We start from the raw sequence: 25,836 nt of genomic DNA, 5'->3' as shown, positions 1-25,836 counted from the left end.
GGGGGGGGGTCACCAGGGCCAGGAGGACTTGGGCTCCCTCCTGGCCCGATATTGTCGGGGAGTTGGGGAGTCGGCGGGGCAAGAGGGCTTGGGCTCCCTTTTGCCCCAATCGTGTCGGGGAGTCGGGGGGGCAAGAGGGCTTGAGCTCCCTCTTGCCCCGATCGTGTCAGGTGTGCCGTGGTTGGCTGGGGCAAGAGGGCTTGAGCTCCCTCTTGCCCCGATCGTGTCGGGACCGCCAAGAGGAAGCAGCAGGACACTGGTAGGAGCTTCTACATGATGGGGGGGTTTGGGAGGCTGTGGGGGTGCGAGCGGTCCTTCAGGGTGGGGGTGCGGGTGGGAGGGCATGCGAGCGGTCCTTCGGGGTGGGGGTGCGGGTGCGTGCGAGCGGTCCTTCAGGGTGGGGGTGCGAGCGGCCTGCGGGGGGGGGTGAATCAGACGTCGGGGGGGGAGGAACTATGTAAAAAAATTTTTGTACAACGCGCTCACACGTATAACGCACTAGGGTATGCGCGGTACGTAAAAACCACGTATAACGTGCGCGTTATATGCGAAAAAATACGGTAATGATGTCATGTAAACATTGAAAAGGATGGGGCACAGTAAAGCTCCCTGGAGCACACACCAGTCAGGAAACCAGGTTATGGATGTTCTTTCACCAGTTTGTGTCACACAGGATCTTAAAGACAGAAAAAAAAAAACCAAACCATTTCAAAACATTACCTTCTACACCTATTTGTGAAAGGAGGAATGTTAAAATTTTGTGATTGACTACATCAAATGCAGCCCATAGATCAAATTGTAAAGCAGCCATAAAATGCTTCTTACTTAATATTTTGTGAACCTGAGAGATAAGAAAGAGTAATAATGTCTCAGTGCTATAACTTGAATGAAAGCCATGTTGAAATGGATGCAATATTGAAAATGTATCTAAAAAGTCAAAGTTGTTTTGAAACTATCAATTCTAACCATATACTTAGTATAGAGATGTTAGCTATTGGGCAATAACTTGCTGGTACTACAGGTTCAAATGTAATAGATTTCATTATTGGGGTAAGCACAAACTGACCCATAGATAAGGGGAAAAAAAAATCACGATCTAAAAACTGATTCATTATAGAAATTAACCAGTGTGCAGCCTTTATAGGCAAATTCTGAAAAACAGTAGCAGGATATGGGTCCAAAGGACAAGAAGGACTCAGTCTATTTAATACTGAAACAATTTGGCACTCAGCAAGCCTAATCTCCATGCTCAGCTGAATCAACAGAGCCAAAACAGGATCTTAGCCCGGCCACCAATTTCAGGCCAATTTAGAAAACTGGGAGAGCCACATATTCCTCTGCTGAACAGGAGATGAAACCCAGAGCCTGAGAAAAACCATCCATCCTCCTGCTGGAGATAGAAAATACAGGCTTGCCAGGGAGCTTGCCATCTCTTATATATGGCAAAGCTCAGTTTTAGTGTTCTCTATTTACACTTAATGGAGTATGGTCAAAACCCACTCATCTCTGGATTCATCTGCTTCTGACGATAAGGACTTGCTGGTTATTCAGCTTTTGAGTGAGGGAAAAAAAATTTGGTACATGAACAAGAGCTTCAATAAACTGTTGGACCTTATTTGTGGAATTCTTTTCCCACTTACTATGTGGCAAGAACAGAATTTGCTATCTTTTCATTAGCAATTTACTTTGAGCAGGCTTTTAGATGATTAAGGGGCCCTTTTACTAAACTGTGCTAGTAAACGGATTTAGTACATCCCAACACAGGATTTTTCTAGTGTGTAAGCCCAATTCCTCATCATTAAACACTAGAGCTCACTGCCAGAGGATCTGGTAAAAGCAATTAGTGCAGGTGGGTTTACAAAAAAAGGTTCAGACAAATTCTTGAAAGAAAAGTCCATAGATAATTATTACAGCAGATCTGAGAAAAGTCACTGCTCATACCAAGGATAAAGTGAATCTTGCTACTTTTTGAAGTCTTGCCAGGTTATCTGTGATCTGGATTGGCCACGGTTAGAAAGCAGGACATTGGACTAAATGGATCTTTGATTTGATCCAATGTGGCACTTGGTATGTTCTTAACCCCACCCTATGTAATTGATGGTGCCATAGTTACAAATCCAGAGAAATGCAGAATACATCCTCTCTTAAAGTTAGGAAATCTGTAAATTAATGTGTCCAGATAGTAAATGGGATTACAGCATGAGCTTTAAATACAAAAGCACCTGGCATTATTTACAGCACATGTAATTAATTAATTATAGCATACAAGAAATAAATAGTCTTCACATCACAAGCGGTCTAATTAAGTTGTAAAGTGACCTTGGCTTCAGCATTGTTAAATTGGTCTAGTTTAAATTAAGTACCTGTAAATAATAGGCATTTGTTATTCTGAACAAAAAAATCATTTGTCTTATTTTCAGCAGTAAAAAACAATCTGGAGTGGACATTTTTTAGAGGAAAATACAGACTTCATTTGTAAACACAGCTTTCTCAAGCTTTTTAACAACATATTTTTATAAGTGCAGAAACTTACAATTATTCTCTGTCATAAGCTAAATCAAGAATATTATATCAACCACAGGAGGCTGCATGCTATTTAAACCACAAGCTGGACGAATAATATTGTTCTCCAAGGACCATCATCATACAATTATAATGCTACCAGAAAGGGTTTCAGATGTGAAGTATCTCCCACAGTAACATAACATAACACTGTGCTTATTGACCACGTAACCAGAAGTTCAATGCGGTTTACAAAAAGTTATAAAAGTAAACATGTTACATGAAATAAGATGATTCGTTAAACAGTCAAATATTTAGGAAAAAAGATAGGTCTTCAATTGTTTTCTAAAATGGCCCTAGGAATGGGTAGTAAGCAACATTATTCGGAATTTGTTGTCATGAAGAGCTGCCTCAGATGCCAAAGTACACACGGCCTACATTCATTCTTCCACTAATTGTCCAATAAATGCATCTAGATGCATACTGTGAATATATATTGGATTCTTATTCAGGCAAGCAGACCTTCCATGCACAGGAAACAAGAGATATGGCTGAAAATAGGGCCACTACTAAATCAACCTGATGATAGATAAAAGAACTATAAATATATCACAAATTTTTTAATGTAATAAATAAATTATAACAGAATAGGGTCAGACTAATGCTTCAGTGGGAATAAAATGCACGGCCATACAGTAGCATAGCGAGGGTGAGAGGCGCCCCAACCCCTCCTTCTCTGCCCCCCACCTCTGTAACGTTCCTGGCGCGAGCTGTAGTCCCCAAGCAGCTGTCGCACCAGCATTGGCTCTTCCTCTGAAGTCAATTTCTAGGCGCGAGTCCAGGAAGTGGTGGCAGAGGAAGAGCCGACGCTGGCACAGCAGCAGGTTGGGGGTTGCTGTTCGATCCAGGAAAGTTACAGAGGTACAGGAGAAGGGAAGCAGCACACTCGCTTGACAGTGCGGGGGGGAGGAGGTGAGAAGATGATGGGTGCCTGAGCCCTCACCAAGACGGTTCCAGGGGCAGACCACCCCCTTCTCCGACCTCTCCTTACTCTGCCACTGCAGCCATGCAAGGAACCTTTATTCAAATACCAGTTCAGATCTTCTACTTTCTAGACCAGGTAGGGCAGGAGATGCTGTACCAAAAAAGCATTGTTGGTCACCTGTACTAGGTGTTTTCCATAGACAGAAGGATTGATCGATGCACAAGTGAATGTCTTCATTATGTGTCACCAGAACAGGATAGATCAGGGATCTCAAATTCCCTCCTTGAGGGCCGCAATCCAGTCGGGTTTTCAGGATTTCCCCAATGAATATGCATTGAAAGCAGTGCATGCACATAGATCTCATGCATATTCATTGGGGAAATCCTGAAAACCCGACTGGATTGCGGCCCTCAAGGAGGGACTTTGAGACCCCTGGGATAGATCTTCCAAAGTTCTGAACTTAGAATAAAGATCTGAGTGCATATGGCCCTTCTCATGTGCAAAACTCTTCTCAGTTTCTCACTTTTAAAATTCAAAAAGCAGCTTACTGGACTCCTGCAAAACTTGCTAAGCTTCCACATAAAACACCTGTTGGTCTTGTAATAACTCAGGTTCATTATCTCATATGATTTTCTGTTGTACTAATTTGTCACAATATTGGTCTCAAGTATGGCATGCTATATATGTAATGTATTTTCTATATCTGCTCTGTTATCATATGGCAAAGTTACATTACATCAACTAGTTCCAGGTTATTTGATTTTATGATAGCTCTGGCTCTACATATTGTGATCCACCATTGGAAGAATAATCAGTATGTCAACTATCATGAATGGTGGAATAACTTATGTGCATATAGGAAATATGAAGAGATTATAGCATTAAAGCACAATCATATATCATCCTTTATTAGAAAATGGAACATCTTAGACACATATTGTACTCATTGATGTGGTTAACTTAGAGGTTATGTCTACATTTGCAATTTATATTTTTAATGCAGCTATTGTTATCTAATATAATAAAACTCTAAGCCGCGCATGGGCACTCCCACTGCATGCGCCGGTTTTCCGTGAGCTGTAGGGACCCGCAGGTAGGAGTGCGCATGCGCGGCTTAGGGTACTGTTTTTCGTCCTGTTTATCGGTCTGGCCTGCTCCCTGCTCGCCTTGCCGTATTGTATTTTTTAGTTGAAAGATGCGGCGGTGGCTCCTCTCACGATCCCCGTCTGCATCGGACTTCCGACACAGGTGGGGATCATGAGAGGAACCGGCGCCGCGTCTTTCAACTAAAAAATACAATACGGCAATGCGAGCAGGGAGCAGGCCAGATCGAAGCTCCGACTTGAACTGCCAGTTGGCCGACTCCCTTGCCGGAGTTATTTTTTCAGTTTAAAGGTGCCGCCGCGGCTCCTGTCACGAGCCACACCTGCTTCAGAGAAGACTTCTAATGCAGGCGGGGATCGTTAGAGGAGCCGCCGCGGCACCTTTAAACTGAAAAATAACTCCGGCAAAGGAGTCGGCCAGATCACCACGGCAGCCACTCCCCCCTCCCACCCTCTCTCTTGGTCTACTCTCCGGGAGCAGGTGAGTGAAGCCCGGTACTTCCGGGTAGCTAAGGGGCGGAGCGCGGCGCGTGCCCAGGGTCCGGGTGGAGAAGCCAGTGCTGGAGCCGCTTGCGCACATTAGCGCTGGTTAACATGCCCCGCAGGGCTTAGCGCGCGCAAATTCCATCTAAGGCGCATTGAAACCTTTAAGGTTGGGGGTAATAATGGAAACGAGCAAAAGAAAAGCCTGAAAGCACCAGGGAGAAGCCACCCCCAAGACAAAGATGCCAGCAGAAATGGAAGTTGGAGTTTGAGCCACTGATGTATGTGAGGCGATTGCTTTTTATGTGAAAACATAAAAAAATGTACAGAAGTTCAAAAATGTAACTATTGCAGACTGCTTGGGGGGGAAGGAAGAGAGGCCTACTGCTGGACAGGGGGAGCAGGAAGAGGTGCTGATGGACGGGGGGAGGTAAAACAAAGGGAGAAGGGCTGCTGCTGGATAAGGGGAGCAGTGAAGGGGTGGTGGTGGACACAGGGGAGGTAAAAGGAAGGGAGAATGGACAGGGGGAGCATGCAAGGGGTGGTGGTGGACAGCCAAAAGAAAGACAGAAAGAAAGACAGAAATACAGAAAGCGGCTAAGGAGACAGAGAGAGAACGAAATAAAGATCTATTCTAGCACCCATTAATGTAACGGGCTATTCAGTGAGGGTCTGGACAGGGAGAGCGACAGAAAGAAAAAAAAGATAGAAAGAAAGAAATAAAGATAGACAGGGGGAGGGAGAAAGAAAGAAAGACAGACAGGGCAGGGAGAGAGACAGAAAGAAAAAAGATAGACGGGGCAGGGAGAGAGACAGAAAGAAAGGAAGAAAGAGACAGGTGGCAGGAGAAAGACAGACAGACATCTATTCTAGCACCCGTTAATGTAGTGGGCTTAAACACTAGTATTGTTTATTTGCTGAAAATTTATACATTTAAAAACTTTTTAAAAAGCAGCTCAAGGATATAGGGGGGGGCATGTTCAATATACTCATCCCCATATTTAAGAGCTGCCCACACAAAACGAAATGTGCAAGAATTACCAGATGACACAGGTAGAGTGGCGGCATAGCTTGATCAAAGTTAATGTTCTGTATTGGAGCCTGGTCCAAACACTGATGTGAAACAAATACCTGAAGCGATGACTAGGTTACTGCTTTACAAACTGTACTCTCTGAACCAGATTAAAACAGCAGAGATATGGCTATTCTCACTTTAGTATGGTCACTAAAGGCCCTCAACCATTCTGCCAGAGGAAACCAAGGTAAGGCAATCAGAAATAAAAAAGCATTCCTACACAGAACTATCAATAACCATTTCCTGCAGAAAACATAATTGATGTCACCTAAAATAAACCTATTTGGAATAAAATTTCAACACATAGTCACAACTTTCTGATAAGAAGAGAAAACAGCTCAATTCCCCCAGCTATTCACATTTCTATATAACCAACATAACTGTTTAAATACATCATGCCTGTTATGTTTCAGCTTGCACTGTTTGATGACTTGCTAGAAATGTGATTTACTTAATACAGATCTTTCAGGTAGCCTACTGAGCAGTTTTGCATTACTGTCTTTTGCATCAATGTCATCCATATTAAATATGTTGTGTTCAGTATTAACAGGGGGATGGGGTAGGGATGTCAGTATTACTATATAGACGGGGGGATGCAAGTGGTTATATTGGACTGTGGTATCTTTGGTTCTGAGCTCACGTCATCCATCACATTATTGAACTCTACAATTCGGGGACCACAAGAGCACAGATCCCTGGGCTTTTGGCGTGGAAGACGCATGAAGCTGACTCTACCTTTCTCTGTGATAAATGCTGAGTGGGGGTTATAAGGGGGGGGGGGTTAGGGTTGGATACTGTATAATGGTTGATGACTAGGGAGTCACTGAAATGTTCTTGTAGTTTGGGTGTAGTGTAACTGGATATATTATGTGTCCTGGTTGTGGAACTGTTTGTCTTCAGTAAAAAAAATTGTTTTGAATTAAATAAATCATGCCCAGCTAACTTGTGCTATAGTTCGTATACAGAGTCAAGAAATGGGAGTAGTCACCAGATGTCAGGCGAAGGAGGAGGAAGGAGACATATTAGGAGTAGAATAAATACAAGAGAACAGGCAAAGGCAGAGACCAAAATTAAGCAGAAATCAAGGCATGTTCATTATCAATAACCTAACCCAATTCAAACACTAGGCACTCGGAGTTCCATGACAGGCTTCTATGTTTGTGTGTGGGGAGGGGTCTAGCTGCAAGGTAAGTGCGTTTCCAAACAACTGTTATCTCTAACAGAGGTACTATATACTTAAAATTCTGCTACAATGCTGACCTAATCCATCATAAGCTCTTTGGAAGGTCATACAGACAAGTTGGCTAACCCTCAATTTTGCCTATTTGCAGTTTTTTGGATCTAGGGTATCAATATTTATCTATGAACTTGTGGAATAAAATGAAAGCCAAAGAATTTTGCTGTAATGAAAAAGCCTCAGGCCGGCACCAACAGTTTAGCTCAATTTCCCGAGTTTGTCCACTAAGCTCCTTCCGTTACCTTGTGTATTCCTATTTTTATTTGTTATAACAAATGAATAAATTTATAAATAAATAAATAAAAGCAGACTGAAAATCCAACTTTTTGATATAGTCTTCGGTCCATAACCCTATTCCCCATTGCCCACCAACCCAGCCAGCTGATTAATCGTTCCCCTGAACTGTATCCATTACATCCTGTTTGTCTGTTTGGACTGTAAGCTCTTACGAGCAGGGACTGTCTTCTTCTTTTTGACTCTGTACAGTGCTGCATGCATTTGGTAGCACTATAGAAATAATTCATAGTAGTAGTGGAATGCTGACCCAGAGGGTGTTAAAAAAATCACGTTAAAATTAAATGGTGAGCGTCACAATAGCAAACTGAATACCGCAAGATAACTGCTAGAGTAAAAGACGTTTTGGGCTAAAAATATGAAGCACCTCTTTTTAAAAGAAAGACAGACATCACATTAGTTTTATAAAACCAGCTCTTATGTATTAATTAAAGCTGTTCATGCTTTAGGATTCCTTCAATGAAGGATGTGAAACAAAATATATTATTAGCTAGTGGCCCATTTCCATTGCTGTAGTTTTTGGCCAGTTGTAAAATAGCATTCTGAAAAAGTAAGTGATATTGTGGTAAACATGAAAGGTAGTCTTTTGTGGCAGATAACCCCAAACACAGCAACTAAGTCGTTGTCTCAAACTCGTGGCCCATCAGGTACTATTTTGAGGCCCTCGATATGTTTATTATAATTACAAAAGTAAAATAAAACAGTTTCTTGATCATGTGTCTCTTTAGCAGTAAAGCAATGTTACTCACCGTAACAGTTGTTATCCAGGGACAGCAGGCAGCTATTCTCACGTCCCACCCACCTCCCCTGAGTTGGCTTCTCTGCTAGCTATCTGAACTGAGGAGATGCGCCCGGTACATCGGGCGGGAAGGCACTGGCGCATGCACGGTGCGGGCGACTCGAAACTTCTAAAGTTTCTACAAGCAAGTATGCTTGTGAGACGTCCGCTTCGGGGCTCTGTCGGATGACATCACCCTTAGTGAGAATACCTGCCTGCTTGTCCTGGGATAAATTACAATATTATTATTATTATTATTATTATTAAGACTCGGCCAAAAGGAAAGATTTATAAACTATAAAGAGTTTTTCTTCATGCAAAATTGACATTTCTTTAATAAGACATTAACTATTTTTTCTGAGACCCTCCAAGTACCTACAAATCCAAAATATTGCCCTGCAAAGGGTTTGAGTTTCAGACCACTGAACTAAGTGGATATGCCCAAATGTGCAAGTGAAATGAGTAACACTTCAAGAAAGCACAAGGAGTTGTTAGTAACATAGAAACATGACATCAGATAAAGGCCAAATGGTCCATCTGCAGTAACAGTAACCATTATCTCCTTCTCTCTCTAAGAGATCCCATGTGCCTATCCCTCAAAGGTGTGTACATGGCATGCAGAAATTCAAGCGAGTAGTATCAATGAAGAATAAGCAAGTGATTTCCAAAGGACAGAAATGAGGCCTTCAGATAAGAGCAGTTTAGGTGTCTGGAATAGCATGCTGAGAACTTGGGAAACCAGCATTCAAAGTCATTCCATGTCAAGCGGTCTAGGGCTCCCCACCTCACCATTATGAATTTTGATGAAATTGAGTGTGCTGACCCAACCGACCTCTGGTAAAACTTAAGATCCACCAGTGTGATTTTTTTAAATGTGAGGAGGGGAGAAAGGTACAGGCACCCAGGAATCTTAATCCCCTGCTCAACTGATTTAGCAATGTTAAAAGAGGAGGCTTGTTGGACACGCTAAGCAAAGATGAAACCAGGAGTAGGAGAAAGAGACCTTGAGCACAGATGAAACCAGAAGCAAGAGAGAGAGAGACATTATCCATCTGCCTGTGAAGATAGAGAATACTGGTTTACCAGTGAGCAAAGCAAAAAACAAATGCACTGTTAATCAGCTTTGCAGGTACTCTCCATCATCCGTTCAAAAAGGAAACAAAATTGACATGAAATTATAAACACAAAAAGGTGGAGAAAAACAGACCTCATACACAGACAGCAGGGACAGCACGGTGCCCTAAGCCATCTGTATCATCACTGGTCTGGAAAACAAAACTCCACACATATTTCATCAGTCTCTCATACTTTCAAATAGACTTGTCCTTTTCAAACTTTTCCTTAAGGTTTGGATAATAATTAGAATTCCATTGCACAAGACAAAAAGTTAATGGCTACAGTTGAGGACAACAACAAACTAAGAATCCAACAAAACTGCAGTGAAATATCAAGTTAAAAAAACCAAGGCAAAAACTGCAGTGATGATGAACAAGAGGCCAAGTCTTTAATAAGCCATCATAAAATATGAATATAAACATAAAACAGTTTGTATCCAAAAGGACTGATGAACCCGGACCCGACACAGTCTGTGTTTTGAAGAAACACTCCTTCCTCAGGGGTCCCCTGGGCAAGTCACTTAATCCCCCCCATTGCCCCAGGCGCATTAGATAGATTGTGAGCCTGCCGGGACAGACAGGGAAAAATGCTTGAGTAACTGAATAAATTCATGTAAACCATTCTGAGCTCCCTTGGGATAATGGTATAGAAAATTGAATAAATAAAATAAACTATAATGTTTCATATACAAAACAACCTGAAGGATAGCAACTGGAATCAATGTAAGAGCTTTTACAGTTTGCTCAGCTGTAGACCGCCGATTCCAGTTGCTATCCATCAGGTTTTTTTGTATATGAAACATTATAGGACCCCTGAGGAAGGAGTATTTCTTCAAAACACAGACTGTCGGGTCCGGGTTCATCAATCCTTTTGGATACACACTGTTTTATGATTATATTCATATTTTATGATTGCTTATTAAAGACTTGGCCTCTTGTTCATCATCACTGCAGTTTTTGCCCCTTTTTTTTTTTTTTTTTTTACAGTTGAGGACAATACACAGAAGTATCCTATGCACTAAAATATAATCTTGGCAAAAATGCTTTCAAATGATAGAGCGTGAGTAGAACATGACTTATCTGAAGATCATCTGTCTGTAGCAGTCCATATCACTATATTTTTCAAACGCTGCTCCAGTGATCTTCTCCTGACAGCAAGTACTACTGTTTCACTTCATCAAACAAAACTACATCAGGGGGTATGTTTCATATTTTGCTAAGAAATTATGCCAAACTTTCACGCTGCTATACATCAGCTTCAGCAACTTCAAAATGGCCACGGGACCAGTGAGCTCATCCTATATATGACAGAGCTCAGCTTGGTGCTCTCTATCTTCACCTACTGATAAGATGGACACAACCCACTTGTCTCTGGATTCATCTGCTGCTGATGACAAGGAACTTAAAATTATAAAAATCTCTAAAGATTGCAAGATTGGCCTCTGCAGCTCTCTCTTAGCAGGGCCTTCACTAGTTGCATGCACGAAGCTGTAACAAAGCTTCTCCTCTGACGCGATCTTGCAGAAACTGAAAGTTGCGTCAAAGGAAAAGCTCGGGGGGAGCCGCGTGCATGAAGCTTGTGACAATGGCTTCCCTGTCATGGACCGTCTGAGAGAGAGAACTTTGCTTTTAGAAAGCATCTGCAAAGGTGAGGAGACGGGAAGGATATGGCCCGATAACAGGAAGAGGTTGAGTGGTGCTTTAGGTTTAGGAGGACAGATGAGAAATGGAAGTGGGGGTGGGTGAGAGAGGGGGATAGACACTGAAAGGAAATGGGGAGGAGAAAGAAAAAAGGCACATGCTGGATTGGGGGAAGAGGATAGAGTTAGATACTGGAAGGGGTAAGGGAAAGAGGTGGCAAGCTGTAGGTAGACACAATGAAAGAGGGAAATTGAGGACTGAATAAAAAAGAATTTAGACAGGCAGAAAATAAATTGAGAAGGAAGACCAGGGAAGAAAAGGAGGAAGGAAGAAGAGAGAGATGCTAGAGCATGGGGGGGAAAGGGGAGGCGACAGATACCAGACCTGGGAGGAGGAAAGGAGGAAGGAGACAGATACCAGATCTGAGGGGAGGAAATGAGGAGAGAGAGAGAGATGCTAAAATCTGCTGTGAGGGAGGGGGAGATAGAAGGGAAGAATACAGATGCCACATCATTGGGGAAGCGGAGAGAAGTAGATGGATACCAGACCAATGGGGGGGGAAGATGGAAGGGAAAAGCAGACGGTTTCTGGATGAGGCATAGAAAGAGATCAGATGCCATATGGAAGAGGTAGAGAGAGGGCAGACAGTGGATGGAAGGAAGAGAATAATGAGAAGGTGAGAAAAGCAGAAACCAGGCACCAAACGTAGAAAAAAAAATTCTACTTGTTTTATTTCTTTCTTATTGCTTTAGGATAAAGTATTATTGTAGCTGTGTTGATAAAATGTTTATTAATAGAAAATAGAAATAAGGTGATCCTTTTTTTAAGTGAGATTTAACAATTTCAACAAGATAAAATAAGCTTTTGTACAAGAAATACAGAAAGAAACTCAAATAATTAAATAAATTTTCAATTAACATAAAAATTGCTATCTTCCTTAGACCCCAATTTAAGGGAGGGCGGATCTTGGTAAAGAGAAGAGATTCATATTTAAGACCCCCCAAAAAAATTAAGGAAAAGGCTTAACGGAAAGGTGATCCTTTTTATTGGACTAATTTTAATACATTTTTTACTAGTTCAGAGACCAAACCTCCCTTCCTCAGGTCAGGACAGGGACACTGTAACAGCAGTATAGTTTACTGAGGTAAAGAAAGAGGTTAACCTCTGAAAGCTAATTGAGAAATATATTAGTCAAATAAAATGGCAGGCACTAAATTTTCTACCCACCATGCCCCATGCCTACTACCCAAATGCAAAATATAAATTGGTGGGCTTCCCAAAGCCCTGCCAGCTGAAGATCTCTTCCTCTAGGAAGGAAGGGGGGATTTGTTCAGAGATGTTTGGAAGTTGCATAGAAGAAAAACTGTACACTGGCACTGGTATGGTAATCTTTGTTGTTTTGAATTTTAAAATAAAAGAAAGCGAGAAATCAAGTGGAAATAAAGAAGGAAAAAAGAAGAGTAAACAAATGAGGGCAGGGGGTGGGGCAGGGGACCCAGTAGACTTGTGTGTCTAGGGGCCCTCGACAAATTAATCCTGCCCTGCATATGGTACAGCAAGATAGAAGGGACGGAGTCTGGAGTTGGCTGTAGAGGAGAAGGTACAGACAAGAGAGACTTCCCCGATGAATGGAGTTCCCGGGGAGCAGTATAAGGAGATGCTAAAGTATGATGGCCTATTAGTGTCCATATACACTTGGCGGGAAGAGATAAGAGACATTGTTGGGAGGGTCCTAACTGAACAGTAAAGGGTGAGAAAGCTAGCCAAGAATGAGAGTATTCTGGATAATTGATTCAGTCTTATTTTTTTTTTCTTTTCTTACTGTATCTACTGCTCTTCCCCCTTCATTGGCACTCATAGAAATGAAGTGCCTTTATCTTAAGCTAGAGAAGTTCCCAGCAGCCCATCAGTCAGACACTGCCAGATAACAGACTACAGCAGCTCCCTCTTCCTCCTGCAGCCATCAGTCAGACACAGCTAGCTGACAGGCTGTAGGAGAAGGCAGGAGTAAAGCTGGGATACAGAAGCACGCCTCCCCCCCCCCCCTGCTTTCCCTTGCTGCTCTGCAGTATGGAGATTTCAGCTCCAAATTTAATACAGTACAGCATAGCATTAGAGGTGCCGATTCACACACAGAGCCATCCACCAGACAGAAATCCCTTGTCAATTTACCTCTTAAGAAAATGGTTCTAATCTCTACCAGCTCTAGCTTCTGGAAAGTTCTGAACACTCTGTTTGTTTCTCAGCAAATTAAAGTCATAAATACTAAGACACAGATTGGCTAGAATTGTTGCTCTGTGCTTATGTGATGGGGAGGCTGGGTCAAGCAAAGCAGAGGAGTTAATTAAATCAGAGAGGTAATATAGAAAACAAAAGAAAGTAGAGCAGAAAAGACCAATGACGTAGTACACACACACAGTTTCCTATTTTCCAAGATATTCTGCTACAAGAAAAAGTGCTGGCTTCTGGACAAAGGGACTGATATTTAGACCATGGGAGTCAACTGGGCTGACTCCCAGATAGTCAATCCCAAGCCGTTTCGTGACCAGCATTGATTATCTGAGTATTTTTTGGCCAATTTTTCCTCCTTTAAGGGGGGGGAAGGGGGTCTCGACTTATATTCGGATCGACTTATATTCGAGAATATAATCTTGTATATCATCAACCCAGACTGTCGGTTTCCAATAAAGGCGGGAAAAGACTTCAGATTCCCTTCAAAACATTCATAGGCAAACATTGTAAGCCAATTGGGTTTTGGCCAGGTACTAGGGACCTGGATTGGCCACCGTGAGGATGGGCTACTGGGCTAAATGGACCATTGGTCTGAACCCAGTAAGGTTATTCTTATGTTCTTACGTGAGCCAAGAATAGGACAATCAAGCCATTTTAATATCACTGATGATGTTGGCTCTGAGGCATTATGACATCACAATCTCAGCTCTGGAATGTTGCTCTCATTGGGGTTCCAGAATCTTGCTAGTCTTTGAGATGCTGGAATGTTGCTACTCCTTGGATTTTGGCCAGGTACTAGTGACCTGGATTGGCCATCGTGCAGACGGGCTACTGGTCTTGATTAACCATTGGTCTTACCCAGTAAAGTTATTCTTAAGTTCTTAATCATTGGTCATAAAAAAACCTCCTTATGATTTTTTTCCGATTCCGTGAGGAATCCCGTTGGGATCAGGACCTTATAGATAAGTTGATTTTTTTAATGACTATTATGTTAAGATAAAAATCATAAGGAGGTTTTTATGACCGATGAAGATATTCCATTCAATTGGCTTACAATGTTTGCCTATGAAGGGATGAAGGGAGTCTGAGGTCTTTTCCCTCCTTTATTGGAAACCCAGAGTCAGTGTTGATGATATAAAAGATTATATTTATATAAGCACCATTTCAAATATTTTGATTGGGTTAAAGTTATTTTTTTGAAATTACTATCACTCCACTTTTTGTTGTCTATTAACCTGAGTGTGTGGAGTTTTTTTGTCATTTTCCTTTTCTAAATGGTTACCACGTTAAAAAGCGACATATTTAAATGTTTTCTCCCATTCCTTATAGTATTTATAATAAAACAAAATCTTTAAAAGGTTCTAAGAATCCATCATCTAATAGCACATAAGAGTTTAGAGATTCTCCAAAAATGTTAAACAGATCTAAATTTAAGCATATAGCAGAACAAGTGCTTTGTACTAAGAAAGTCTCCAGAGGTTTTTTTAAAAAATTTTAATCATTCTCATAAAATCTGGCAACGTTCATGAATAGAAAATGAAAAATAAAATTAATATGAATAAATCATTATATTCACACTTGACAGCCACGGCTACAGATTTAGTAACATATCAGAACTCTGTGGTTACTAAAGTTCATCATCTTTTTTGCTTACATATGTTGTAGAGAAGACAAGCATGCCACCTACCTCATTCTGAAGTTCATCATTGCTTTTGCTGGACGCAAGCATTTCAAATAATGTGCAGCAGAGATCATCCAGCATTGGCCCACCAGAGGTTCCCTGTAATGTTTCGCCTATGTATTTTTCCACTTTGCAGCGCAAAAAAGAGCCATCTACTTTACCGGCTGATTTGACATCTAAGCCATCCACAAAGCTCCCCTGGGAGGGCTCCAGATGATTGTTTTGAAATTTGCCGTAATCTAAGCTGATGTGTTTGTGTGTATCGTTTTCACCATTTACCGGCAGCTCTTCGGAATGATCCAAGTCATACATGTCAAGTGAGAACATTATATTTTTACCAAAACATGTGGCGGTATCACCATTTTTAACTTCAAACATCCGTACAAGGGCTGCAAGCTGTTCTTCTGTGAAGCGAGAAGTAATCCGACATGTGGCATCGCACGCTGCAGTGGCAAATGATGATGGAAAAGGCCCAAACATCTGCTTAATAGCCTTTGTCTCATCATGGCCAACACATTCCTTAACATGAAAAATCTTGAAAAGAAACACAGCACCACTTTCAATTGCTTCTTGCCCATACTCGGTTCCCACTATTAAAAAAAACAAAAAAACAGAATTAGTATAAGCTACATTTTAACAATCAAAACACTGACACGCAAGAGAAAAAAAAAAAAAATCTCCAGATCCTGAACACACACCAAGTGGCAAGAAACGTATCAAGAGATTTTAATGAATTGATGGTACCAGTATTTATTGCTATAAAAGAATTAACAAGATTCATGGATGGCAGAGGGTGCTTTTGAAAACTCGTGTATTCATTTTCCATTACTGCAAACAGCACATTTTTTCTCATGTGCCATATTATATAAAAAATGTAGTCATCATTTCCTTAATTGCCATCAGAATCATCATTCATTTTTACTGTTTTACACCTGAGGATTCCCAGCTATTGGAATAAATTAGGTATTTCAGTAAGCTGGATGGTATGCGGAGGACCTCTCAGACTTGACCCCATGAAATGTAATGTACTTCAAGCAGTATTTCTATAAAATGTTAACTCAAAATGTTTCCCTGAGGGCATACAGCACTAAATTGCAGTACTATTAATTACTACAGTGATAAAAGAAAATAATGTATGTTGGATTAAAATTTATCTCCATACTTCTATGGCAGCACCCACTCGCATCTCAGCTTCCCTCTCTAGCAGAGCTGTGAAATCAGTTTGGGCATTGAGTGGGTGCTCAGGTTCTGAATAGCAGAAACCTGCCAAATAGATACTTGAAGTGTCTCAAAATAGTTGGGTTGGTCCTGTAGAGATCGACTCCTTGGCACAATTTCTTACACTGTAGAGCAGAGCAAATGCACCTTTTTTTAAACTGGTTAAAGCCACTTCACACTACAGCGTTGCAGCAGATTGCAATTTAACAATGGCACATAAAATCATCCATATAGGATTTTATGTATTTAAAAATCACAATATAATGGAGTCAGATTTATAATATCAACTGTAAAAAAATATGACTGCAGCTTTTATAGTTCAAGTTGTTCTTAATTCTTGTGGCAACGTTTTCCAAAGTGGGGACCTTAAGTGTGCAAAAACTGACTTTTAATGTTCTGGGCAGAATAGCCAGTAGAGAATGACATGGGAACCGTTGACCACGGTAAACTGTGGTCATCACAGTAGATCCACATCTGCGACTGGTTTATCGCAGGAATAGGGACAAGACCTTTCACCACCACGTGGGAATGGAGACAAGACCTTTTACCGCCCCGTGGGAGCGGTGAAAAGTCTTGCTCCTGTGGTAAAAATATTGTGCCTGTGTCAGACTCATCATCTCCTCCCCAGCTCCTCTTGCGCCTATTTTACCTTCAGGAACCAGCCATGCCACTATGAAGGCAGAAGGATCCCAAAACCAAAGCCTGAAACCAATGTGATTTGAAGAATATAATTACCAGAAAACAAAAGGAAGAAAAAAATAAATGTTATATTTTGTGATTAGAATATTTCAGATTTGAAATATGTTTCCTGCTAGAGCTTGGTATTACAAAGCCCAGGCTGTGCTTCTTTAGCTTCCAGCTGGCTTAGGTCTCTCTCTCTGACCAGGAGGCAGTTGCTCTAGTTGCTCTCCCCTAACACTATTCCTGCCACGTGTGACTGAAGTATTCTGTTAGCTTGATTTTTCTATGTTGCATTCTGTAGTAATTTGGTTTGTTCAGTTTTCACAATAGTGGAGGGGATATTTGTGAAAGGGAGGGGAGACAGGGGTTTTGTTGATCCTTGTTCTGCATTATTTGTGTTTATAAAATGACAATTGTATAGAATATTGTCTCTTTTTATACTTCAATAAAAGAAGTTCAGTATAAAATCATAACTATTTGAGGCTTGTGCGGATGGGATCTGACAGTTTACAGGGCGGGGACAGAGACTGAGCTCGCGGGGATGGAGCAGGGATGGGGAATGAGCTCGTGGGGACATGGCAATGATGGGGACGATCGGACAGGGCGGTAACAGTGATAAATTTTTTCCCCGTGTCATTCTCTAATAGCCAGTCCCCTCAATCATCCACTCCACATGTGTATACACATTGGGTCCGATTCTATATGGGTCGCCTAAAAAAATCACCATGATTAGTATGGCGCTAAGCACGATTCTATAAAAATTAGGTGCTCTGTATAGAATCATGCTTAGTGCCACTTAAGCGACATTAGACATCCTACATAACTTTAGGTGAAACATACAACATAGAAACATAGAAATAGACGGCAGATAAGGGCCACGGCCCATCTAGTCTGCCTACCACAATGACCCTCCCCCACCTAACTCATTGAATAGATCCCACGTGTCTATCCCATTTGGCCTTAAAATCAGGCACGCTGCTGGCCTCAGTGACCTGAAGTGGAAGACTATTCCAACGGTCAACCACTCTTTCAGTGAAAAAGAATTTCCTGGTGTCACCATGCAGTTTCCCTCCCCTGATTTTCCACGGGTGTCCCCTGGTTGCCGTGGGACCCTTGAGAAGGAAGATATCTTCTTCCACTTCGATGCGGCCCGTGAGATACTTGAACGTCTCGATCATGTCTCCCCTCTCTCTGCGTTCCTCGAGTGAGTAGAGCTGCAATTTATCCAGCCTTTCCTCGTACGGGAGATCCTTGAGACCCGTGACCATCCGGGTGGCCATTCTCTGGACCGACTCTAGTCTCAGCACATCCTTTCGGTAATGCGGCCTCCAGAATTGCACACAGTACTCCAGGTGTGGTCTCACCATAGATCTATACAATGGCATAATGACTTCAGGCTTACGGCTGACGAAACTCCTGTGTATGCAACCCATGATTTGCCTTGCTTTGGAGGAAGCTTGCTCCATTTGATTGGCAGCCTTTATGTCCTCACTGACGATCACCCCTAGGTCACGTTCTGCTTCAGTTCTTGTTAGGATCTCGCCATTTAGGGTGTAAGTCCTGCATGGATTTTGGCTGCCCAGGTGCATAACTTTGCATTTCTTGGCATTGAAGCTGAGTTGCCAGGACCTAGACCAGCGCTCCAGTAGTAGTAGGTCGTGCATCATGTTGTCGGGCATTGAATTTTTGTCTGTTGTACTCTTGGCCACTACATTGCTTAGTTTGGCGTCATCGGCGAATAATGTTATTTTACCTCGGAGCCCTTCTGCCAAGTCTCTTATGTAGATGTTGAACAGGGTTGGGCCCAGGACGGAGCCCTGTGGCACTCCACTGATCATCTCCGTCGTTTCGGAGGGGGTGCCATTCACCACTACCCTCTGAAGCCTACCCTCAAGCCAGTTCCCAATCCATTTCGTCAACGTGTCGCCCAATCCTATAGAACTCATCTTGCTCACCAACCTGCGGTGTGGTACGCTATCGAATGCTTTGCTGAAGTCCAGGTATACGATGTCCATGGACTCCCCAATATCCAGCTTTCTTGTCACCCAGTCAAAGAAGCTGATCAGGTTGGATTGGCAGGATCTCCCCTTAGTTAATCCATGTTGACGGGGATCCCGTAGATTCTCCTCGTTCATGATCGTATCCAATTGGCGTTTGATTAGAGTTTCCATTAGTTTGCTCACTATTGATGTGAGACTCACCGGTCTGTAGTTTGCTGTCTCCATCTTGGAGCCTTTCTTATGAAGTGGAATGACGTTAGCCATTTTCCAGTCCAACGGGACGTTACCTGTACTAAGGGAGAGATTGAAGAGCGCGGATAGCGGTTCTGCCAAGACATCACACAACTCCCTGAGCACCCTGGGGTGTAGGTTGTCAGGCCCCATTGCCTTGTTAACCTCGAGCTTTGACAGCTCGCAGTAGACACTGCTGGGCGTAAACTCGAAATTACTAAACGGATCAGCTGAGTCAACCCTTGTCTGCAGCTGAGGACCAAGTCCCGGCGCCTCACGGGTGAAGACCGAGCAGAAGTATTCATTTAATAGTTGGGCTTTTTCCGAGTCCGTTTCTGCATAGTCACCCTTTGATTTCCTGAGACGTACTATCCCACCTGAGTTCTTGTTCCTGTCACTGATATACCTGAAAAAGGATTTATCTCCTTTCTTTATGTTCCTTGCTAAAGACTCCTCCATGCGGAATTTGGCCTCCCTAACTGCTGTTTTGACGGCTTTTGACTTGGCCAGATAGATTTCCCTGGAGTCCTGTTTCCCTGATTGTTTGTAAGAGATGAATGCTTTTTTCTTCTCCTTGATGAGGTCCGAGATCTCCACAGAGAACCACTGTGGCTTATTGTTCCTACTCCGTTTATTTACCGATTTAACATAACGGTTTGTTGCTTCCTGTATGGTGGCTTTCATAGTTGACCACATTTCTTCCACGTTATCGGTTTCTGCTTGGCTTTGTAGCGCCTGGTGAACGAAGTTCCCCATGTCTTTGAAGTTTGTGTCCTTGAATTTAAGGACCTTGGTCAGTGTGGTAGATTTAGTGAAACCTTTCCTGAGATTGAACCATACCATGTTGTGGTCGCTGGAGGCCAATGTGTCGCCCACCGAGACCTCTGTGACACTTTCTCCATTGGTAAGTATCAGGTCTAGGATTGCCTGATCCCTTGTTGGTTCCAACACCAGTTGCCTTAGTCCTGCTCCCTTCAAGGAGTTTAATAGCCTCCTGCTGCTGCTTGAAGCAGAGGAAAGTGTGACCCAATCCACATCAGTCATGTTGAAGTCACCTAATAATACTGTGTCCCCACGCAAGGTGATATTCTCTATATCTCCGATTAATTCCATATCTTGGTCATCCTGTTGTCTTGGGGGTCTGTATTCTACGCCAAGATACAGGCATTTGTCCTTCCCTTTGGCCAAATTTACCCAAAGGGATTCCCCAGTGTACCGTACATCTGTGATTCTGGTGACTTTAATGTCATTTTTAGTATATAATGCTACACCTCCTCCCGAGGGTCAGTCGGGAAGTGCTGCTGTCCAGCTTTCCCCCGGGCCTCCCGCTGGTGTCTGGCTTCCCCCCTGGCCTCCCGCGCACCATTTACTTACTAGCAGCAGCCTGCAGAGAAGATTGCTGGGGCTAGCGATCTCTGCAAGCTGCTATAGGTAGAGCCTGAGAGCTTCCTTCAAGAACCTGGACACATCTGAGTGAGGGTCAAAGACCTTATGTTCAATCGAACTCTTTAACACAAAAGATCAGCTATTTAAATCTTGTGAAATCTTACTACAGTAATCTATTCACTAAGAAAACATGACCACATCACCGAGGCATACCTTGACTCACACTGCTCCCAATTCAAGCAAGAATACTATTTAAATTCTACTGTCTACTATTTAAATCCATAAATGGTGAAAGCCCAGCCTACTTGAACAACCGCTTAATCCAAACTACCACAACCAGACACAGGAGAACCCAAACACCATTCACATACCCTCCAATCAGAGACATCAAACGGAAAAAAACTGTACAATCGCCTTCTAGCCACACAAGCAGCAAAACTATAGAACCAACTCTCAAATCTTCTAATCGCAACCCCAAATTACAAAACTTTCAGAAAAGAAATAAAAACCCTGCTATTCAAGAAATCCATGAAAACTAACTAACACCATATGAAACATTTCAATCCTCTGAAGCAACCCGCTCTACTCTGTAACACTTCTAGACATGTGCAGAAATCCTCTTCTAATGGCGGAATAAAAATCACTAATGTAATGTAATATTGCCCACTCCCATTACATGAGCCACTGTGATGGGCTGCAGATGGGCTGCCACCTAGCAAAACAATATTTGGGCCGCCACCTGTAGCGAAGCACTCATGGTTATCCCCTTGTCTGTTGACATATACCATGACTGTGGCATTGTCGGAGAAGACCCTGACTGCTTTATCAGTTGAATGGCTCTCAACTCTAATCTGTTGATGGACCATGTCTTCTGTGAGAGTAACCAATGCCCTTATTCTGAATGCCATAAAGACTGACATCTGTCATATAACCCAAAACTATATGCCAGTGTCTTTCAAACTGTGTGCCAGGGCAGTGGTGTACCATGAAGAGATTCCAGAATTTTACTTTACGTGAGCTGCAGTTGTTGGCCAGTGCACATTAAGATATTGCATTTATTCTTCAATGGGTGACAAGGAAGAGAAGTGATGTCCTAAAACCCAGCACTCATGACACCACATGGCACGGCACATTCATTCCAGCAGTAAAGGAGAAAAGATGAATGTTTTAAAACTGAAATGTAAAATACAGTTATTCATATCGCTGTTAACTGTTCTATGTTATTTATGGGGGGGGGGTCAGATTGTGTTTTGTACGGTTTTATGTTTGTAATATTTATTATGTCTGTTTACCTGTGCTTCGCTTTATATAACGTGACTAATAAACACAATACAAATCTCTGATTGGTTTCAAGATATTTTTGAAAGTCAGATTATGAAGTCATCGACATTAGTCTCATTTTTAAGTGAGTTTGCTACTGAAAGGAAAAAAAAATAAGTCCATTCATATAAACTTTGATTCGACTGCGAGTACTGAGATTTTATGTGTGCGCTCATATTTCAATCCTAGCTATGTTATAACAATTCACGCTTGGCTTCATTTTCATATCATTCAAATTAAGAGCTATATTCAGTGGTGGCCAAGATTTAATATATTTTTTTGAGTCTGCAGAAAACATCAGTAAGATATTTTCAGAAAAGCAGCCCCACATTCTATCACTGCCTCTGTCTCGAAGGAGATAAGAACTTGGTCCTGCAATGCACTCACACTGTTACAAGCCAACAGTGAAAGAATGAAATCCAGGCTTCAGCGACGACTGCTAACGCCAGCTACAAAGCTCTTAGGTCTGAGTAACAGTCACATTTCTAGCAAAATACAATGTTTATTCATTGCCTAATTTGAATATTAATCTCACAGTGAGGAGACGGAACCCAGCAGGTACCTATTATACTCCAGTTTATAACAATGCACAACTCCTATTAATTCATATAAATCTGTCTTCCTAACAAGTACCAAAAATGCAATTCTAAATTTAGTGACATAAAAGCTGACTGAATAAATTAAAACATGAATTATTTTGTGGACAACAGCGGCAAGAAAGATTAAGTAGGTAATTAAATTCAACCAACAAACCTACATTAAAACAGCATTAAGGAGAAACCACAGACTAGGCACAATACCTCGTCACAGCGAGATACGACAAGGTAAACAAATAGCTGGCGAAGAGTTCCTGATATTTCTGTGCAAGGTGAACTGTCACATGTGTGTAAGCTGGAAGCATTTCAAAGTACCTGACTCAAAATTCATAGGCTGAACTGGCTCTTCCTAAGAGTGTGCAAAACTGAAATGTAGCCATTACATGCGAGGCCGTCAATATCTGGGTATGTAACGGTTGACCACAGGATTTTTTGGCCTTGTAACAGTTGACCGCAACTTTGTAGAAACTACATTAAAAATAAATAAAAATGTCCCAAGTTCTCCCTAGTTTGTGCTCCCTCCCTTCCTTCTGTGCCCCTCTTCCTCACTCCATCCATTCTGTGTCCCCAGTTTGTGCCCCCCTCCTGCAGGTGTACGTCTGTTCATTTCCCTATTCCTCCAAACATTTATGGCCAAATGTGGTGATTCAATTACATGTGCATGACAGGAAGTTCATTTTTTCTGTTTTGAGCAGTGAATCGCAAACAGTGAGCCGCAGCAAGATTCAAAGTGTGCCGCGAGACGCTGGTGAGGAGGAGAGTTGCTGGCACCAGCTGACTGCCTACAGGATGTGTCTCTCACAGAGACAGGTACATCCTGTAAACAGCAAGCACCGGCGCCTCTCCTCCTGCCCGGCAACTCAAGGCCATGTCTGCAGGGCCTTCACGCATGCACACACATCAACATGATGGCGTTGCGTCGACGTCCAAGCACATCAAGGTACCCTCGAGCCACGGCCCCCTGTTTAGTGTGCCACGGTTGGAAATAGTTTGCAAGACGCTGGTTTTGAGGAATGACACAAGCCTCCCCACTGGCTCTATCAAATCCTGTTGAATGTGTCAGGGGAACCCTCAAGCTCCCTCAAACATATAGCTGTGGAATTAAAATAGGCAGATAATTTTGTTTTAAAATTTATCTTCTGTAGCACTACTGGCAAACCAACTCCTGTTAGCTGGCAGCTAAGTAAATCATTAAAGCTGAGGTGCTGCTTAATATCAAATGCAATGGGGACTCTTTAGTTTTACGTTGATGTACTGCTAAACAAATAGGTAACAGTAGTGTGCAAAGCAAGTACAAAAAAACAAAACAGAAATACATCCATTCTTGTTATTCGTGCATTCCCGATTCACAATTTCACTTATCCACGGTTGCATGCATTGTGACCACTAGTCGCCATTCGCACCACATGTTCGTGTTTTCGCGGACCTCCAACCTTAGAAAAAAAAAATGTTCTCTTTCACTTTTGATTTTGCTTCAGAAAAAGACACCAAGCATCGAGAGAGTGCGTAAGAAGCATGAGTTTCAAGCATCTGCAGGTACAGGTCCAAAGAGAAATAAGCATGTCATGTGTCTGAGTGTTTTAGACAGGCTTCATTCTAGCAAGTCTGTTTCTGCTGTCAGCTGAGTTCAATATGGATGAATCCACAATCTGATCCATCCGGCTAATAGAGGAAGATATTCATTGGTCTGTTTGCAAAGCTACACTGGAAAGTTCCAAAACAACATCTGTGGTTCATGATAGATCAATGGAAAAGATGAAGAAGCGACTAAATTTCTGGATAATGCAAATGGTGAATGAGAAAAAAAGCACAGTTGACAGCATTGTCGTCAGGATGAAAGCCAGAGAGACATTTACAAACACGTCACCCAGGGTCAGGAAAATGTGAAACTCTTTTCGAATTCAGGTTGGTTAACACATTTTAAAAAGTGATATGCACTAAAAAATGTAAGTCTTTCTGGGGAGGCAGGTTCATCTGACAACAAAGCTGCTAAGGAATTTAAAACGTGCCTGCTAAGCATAACTGAAGAAAAGGGGTATATAGTACTCCCCCGATATTTGCGGGGGTTCCGTTCCAGAAACCCCCGCAAATCTTGAAAAACCGCGAATACGGTTTTTCGTGGGGGGAGACTGGAGAGGGCAGCCAGAGCACCGGTGAGTGAAGAAAATTACTCACTGTATGCTCTGACCGCCTCTTCCTGTACTAAAGTCGGGCCTTACCAATCAGGAGCTGCGTGTCAAAGCAGCTCCTGATTGGATAAGGTCCGACTTAGTACAGGTGCGTGGTCTTTGTAATAAGGCGTATGGCGACACACTTAAAGATCTCAATCTGTATACTTTGGAGAAAAGGTGGGAGAGGGGAGATATGATAGAGACATTTAAATATCTATGTAATATAAATGTGCATGAGTCTTGTCTCTTTCATTTGAATGGAAACTCTGCAATGAGAGGGCATAGGATGAAGTTAAGAGGTGATAGGCTCCAGAGTAATCTGGAGGGTGATAGATGCATGGAACAGTCTCCCTGAAGAGGTGATGGAAACAGAGACTGTGGCTGAATTCAAGAGAGTCTAGGATAGATACGTGGGATCTTTCAGAAAGAGAAAGAGAAAGAGATAATGGTTACTGCGGAAGGGCAGACTGGATGGGCCATTTGGCCTTTATCTGCTATCATGTTTCTATGTAAAAGAAACTTACAAGTCAAAAATGCTGACAACTAGAATTTTCACAGAAGAAATAGTCAAGGTAAACTGGCAAATAGACAATAAAGTGGACAAAAGCAAAACCCATGTCTTGGTTCTTATGACCCGGATTTTGGTACACAAGAGAATAACCGACATATCACCTAAAGACCCGCCACCCCAACCAGTAAGCTGAAAATTGTGTGGAAACAGGACAAAGTAAGAGAAAAAATGAAGATTAGTGACCAAGAGAGTGACCCTCAGGGAGTTATAAGGAGTTTAATGTCTGGCTGCGAAGTGTATGTGGAAGGGACTACAGATAGGGGTCCCATGTCCAAGAATTTCGTCTTACGTTTGTTAGTACCCTTGGTGTCCATTGCTTCCCAACCCATCAGTTCCTGGATACTAATTCTCCATACCCAAACGAGGGAGCCTGGTTGGATGACCACTTCCTCAGGATGGCCCAAAATACTTAATTTACAAACCGAAAGATGGGGTCCTTGCCCCCCAATTCCACTAGAACTCATCAAGCCCAATAAAAATACTTCAGGAGAGACTACCAATTTCCAGCCCAGAACCAGTGTATAGCTATTCTTATG

At 42.3% G+C, this 25,836-nt stretch overlaps 1 protein-coding gene across 4 annotated transcripts in view; it reads right to left on the bottom strand.

The window, feature by feature from the left end:
- ASCC3 (activating signal cointegrator 1 complex subunit 3) overlaps window positions 1-25,836 on the bottom strand; it is a 938,401-nt gene that overhangs the window by 856,716 nt on the left and 55,849 nt on the right. For all 4 annotated transcript variants that reach the window (XM_033936490.1, XM_033936487.1, XM_033936491.1 and 1 more), the window contains exon 4: window positions 15,133-15,716. In XM_033936490.1, the coding sequence (XP_033792381.1) occupies window positions 15,133-15,716 (584 nt within the window). The remainder of the gene's footprint in view (window positions 1-15,132; window positions 15,717-25,836) is intronic.

The sequence above is a fragment of the Geotrypetes seraphini genome, chromosome 3, assembly GCF_902459505.1.
Source record: "Geotrypetes seraphini chromosome 3, aGeoSer1.1, whole genome shotgun sequence".
Lineage (NCBI taxonomy): Eukaryota > Metazoa > Chordata > Amphibia > Gymnophiona > Dermophiidae > Geotrypetes > Geotrypetes seraphini.
The sequence above is the reverse complement of the archived record's forward strand: the minus strand, read 5'-3'. Positions and strand labels throughout refer to the sequence as shown.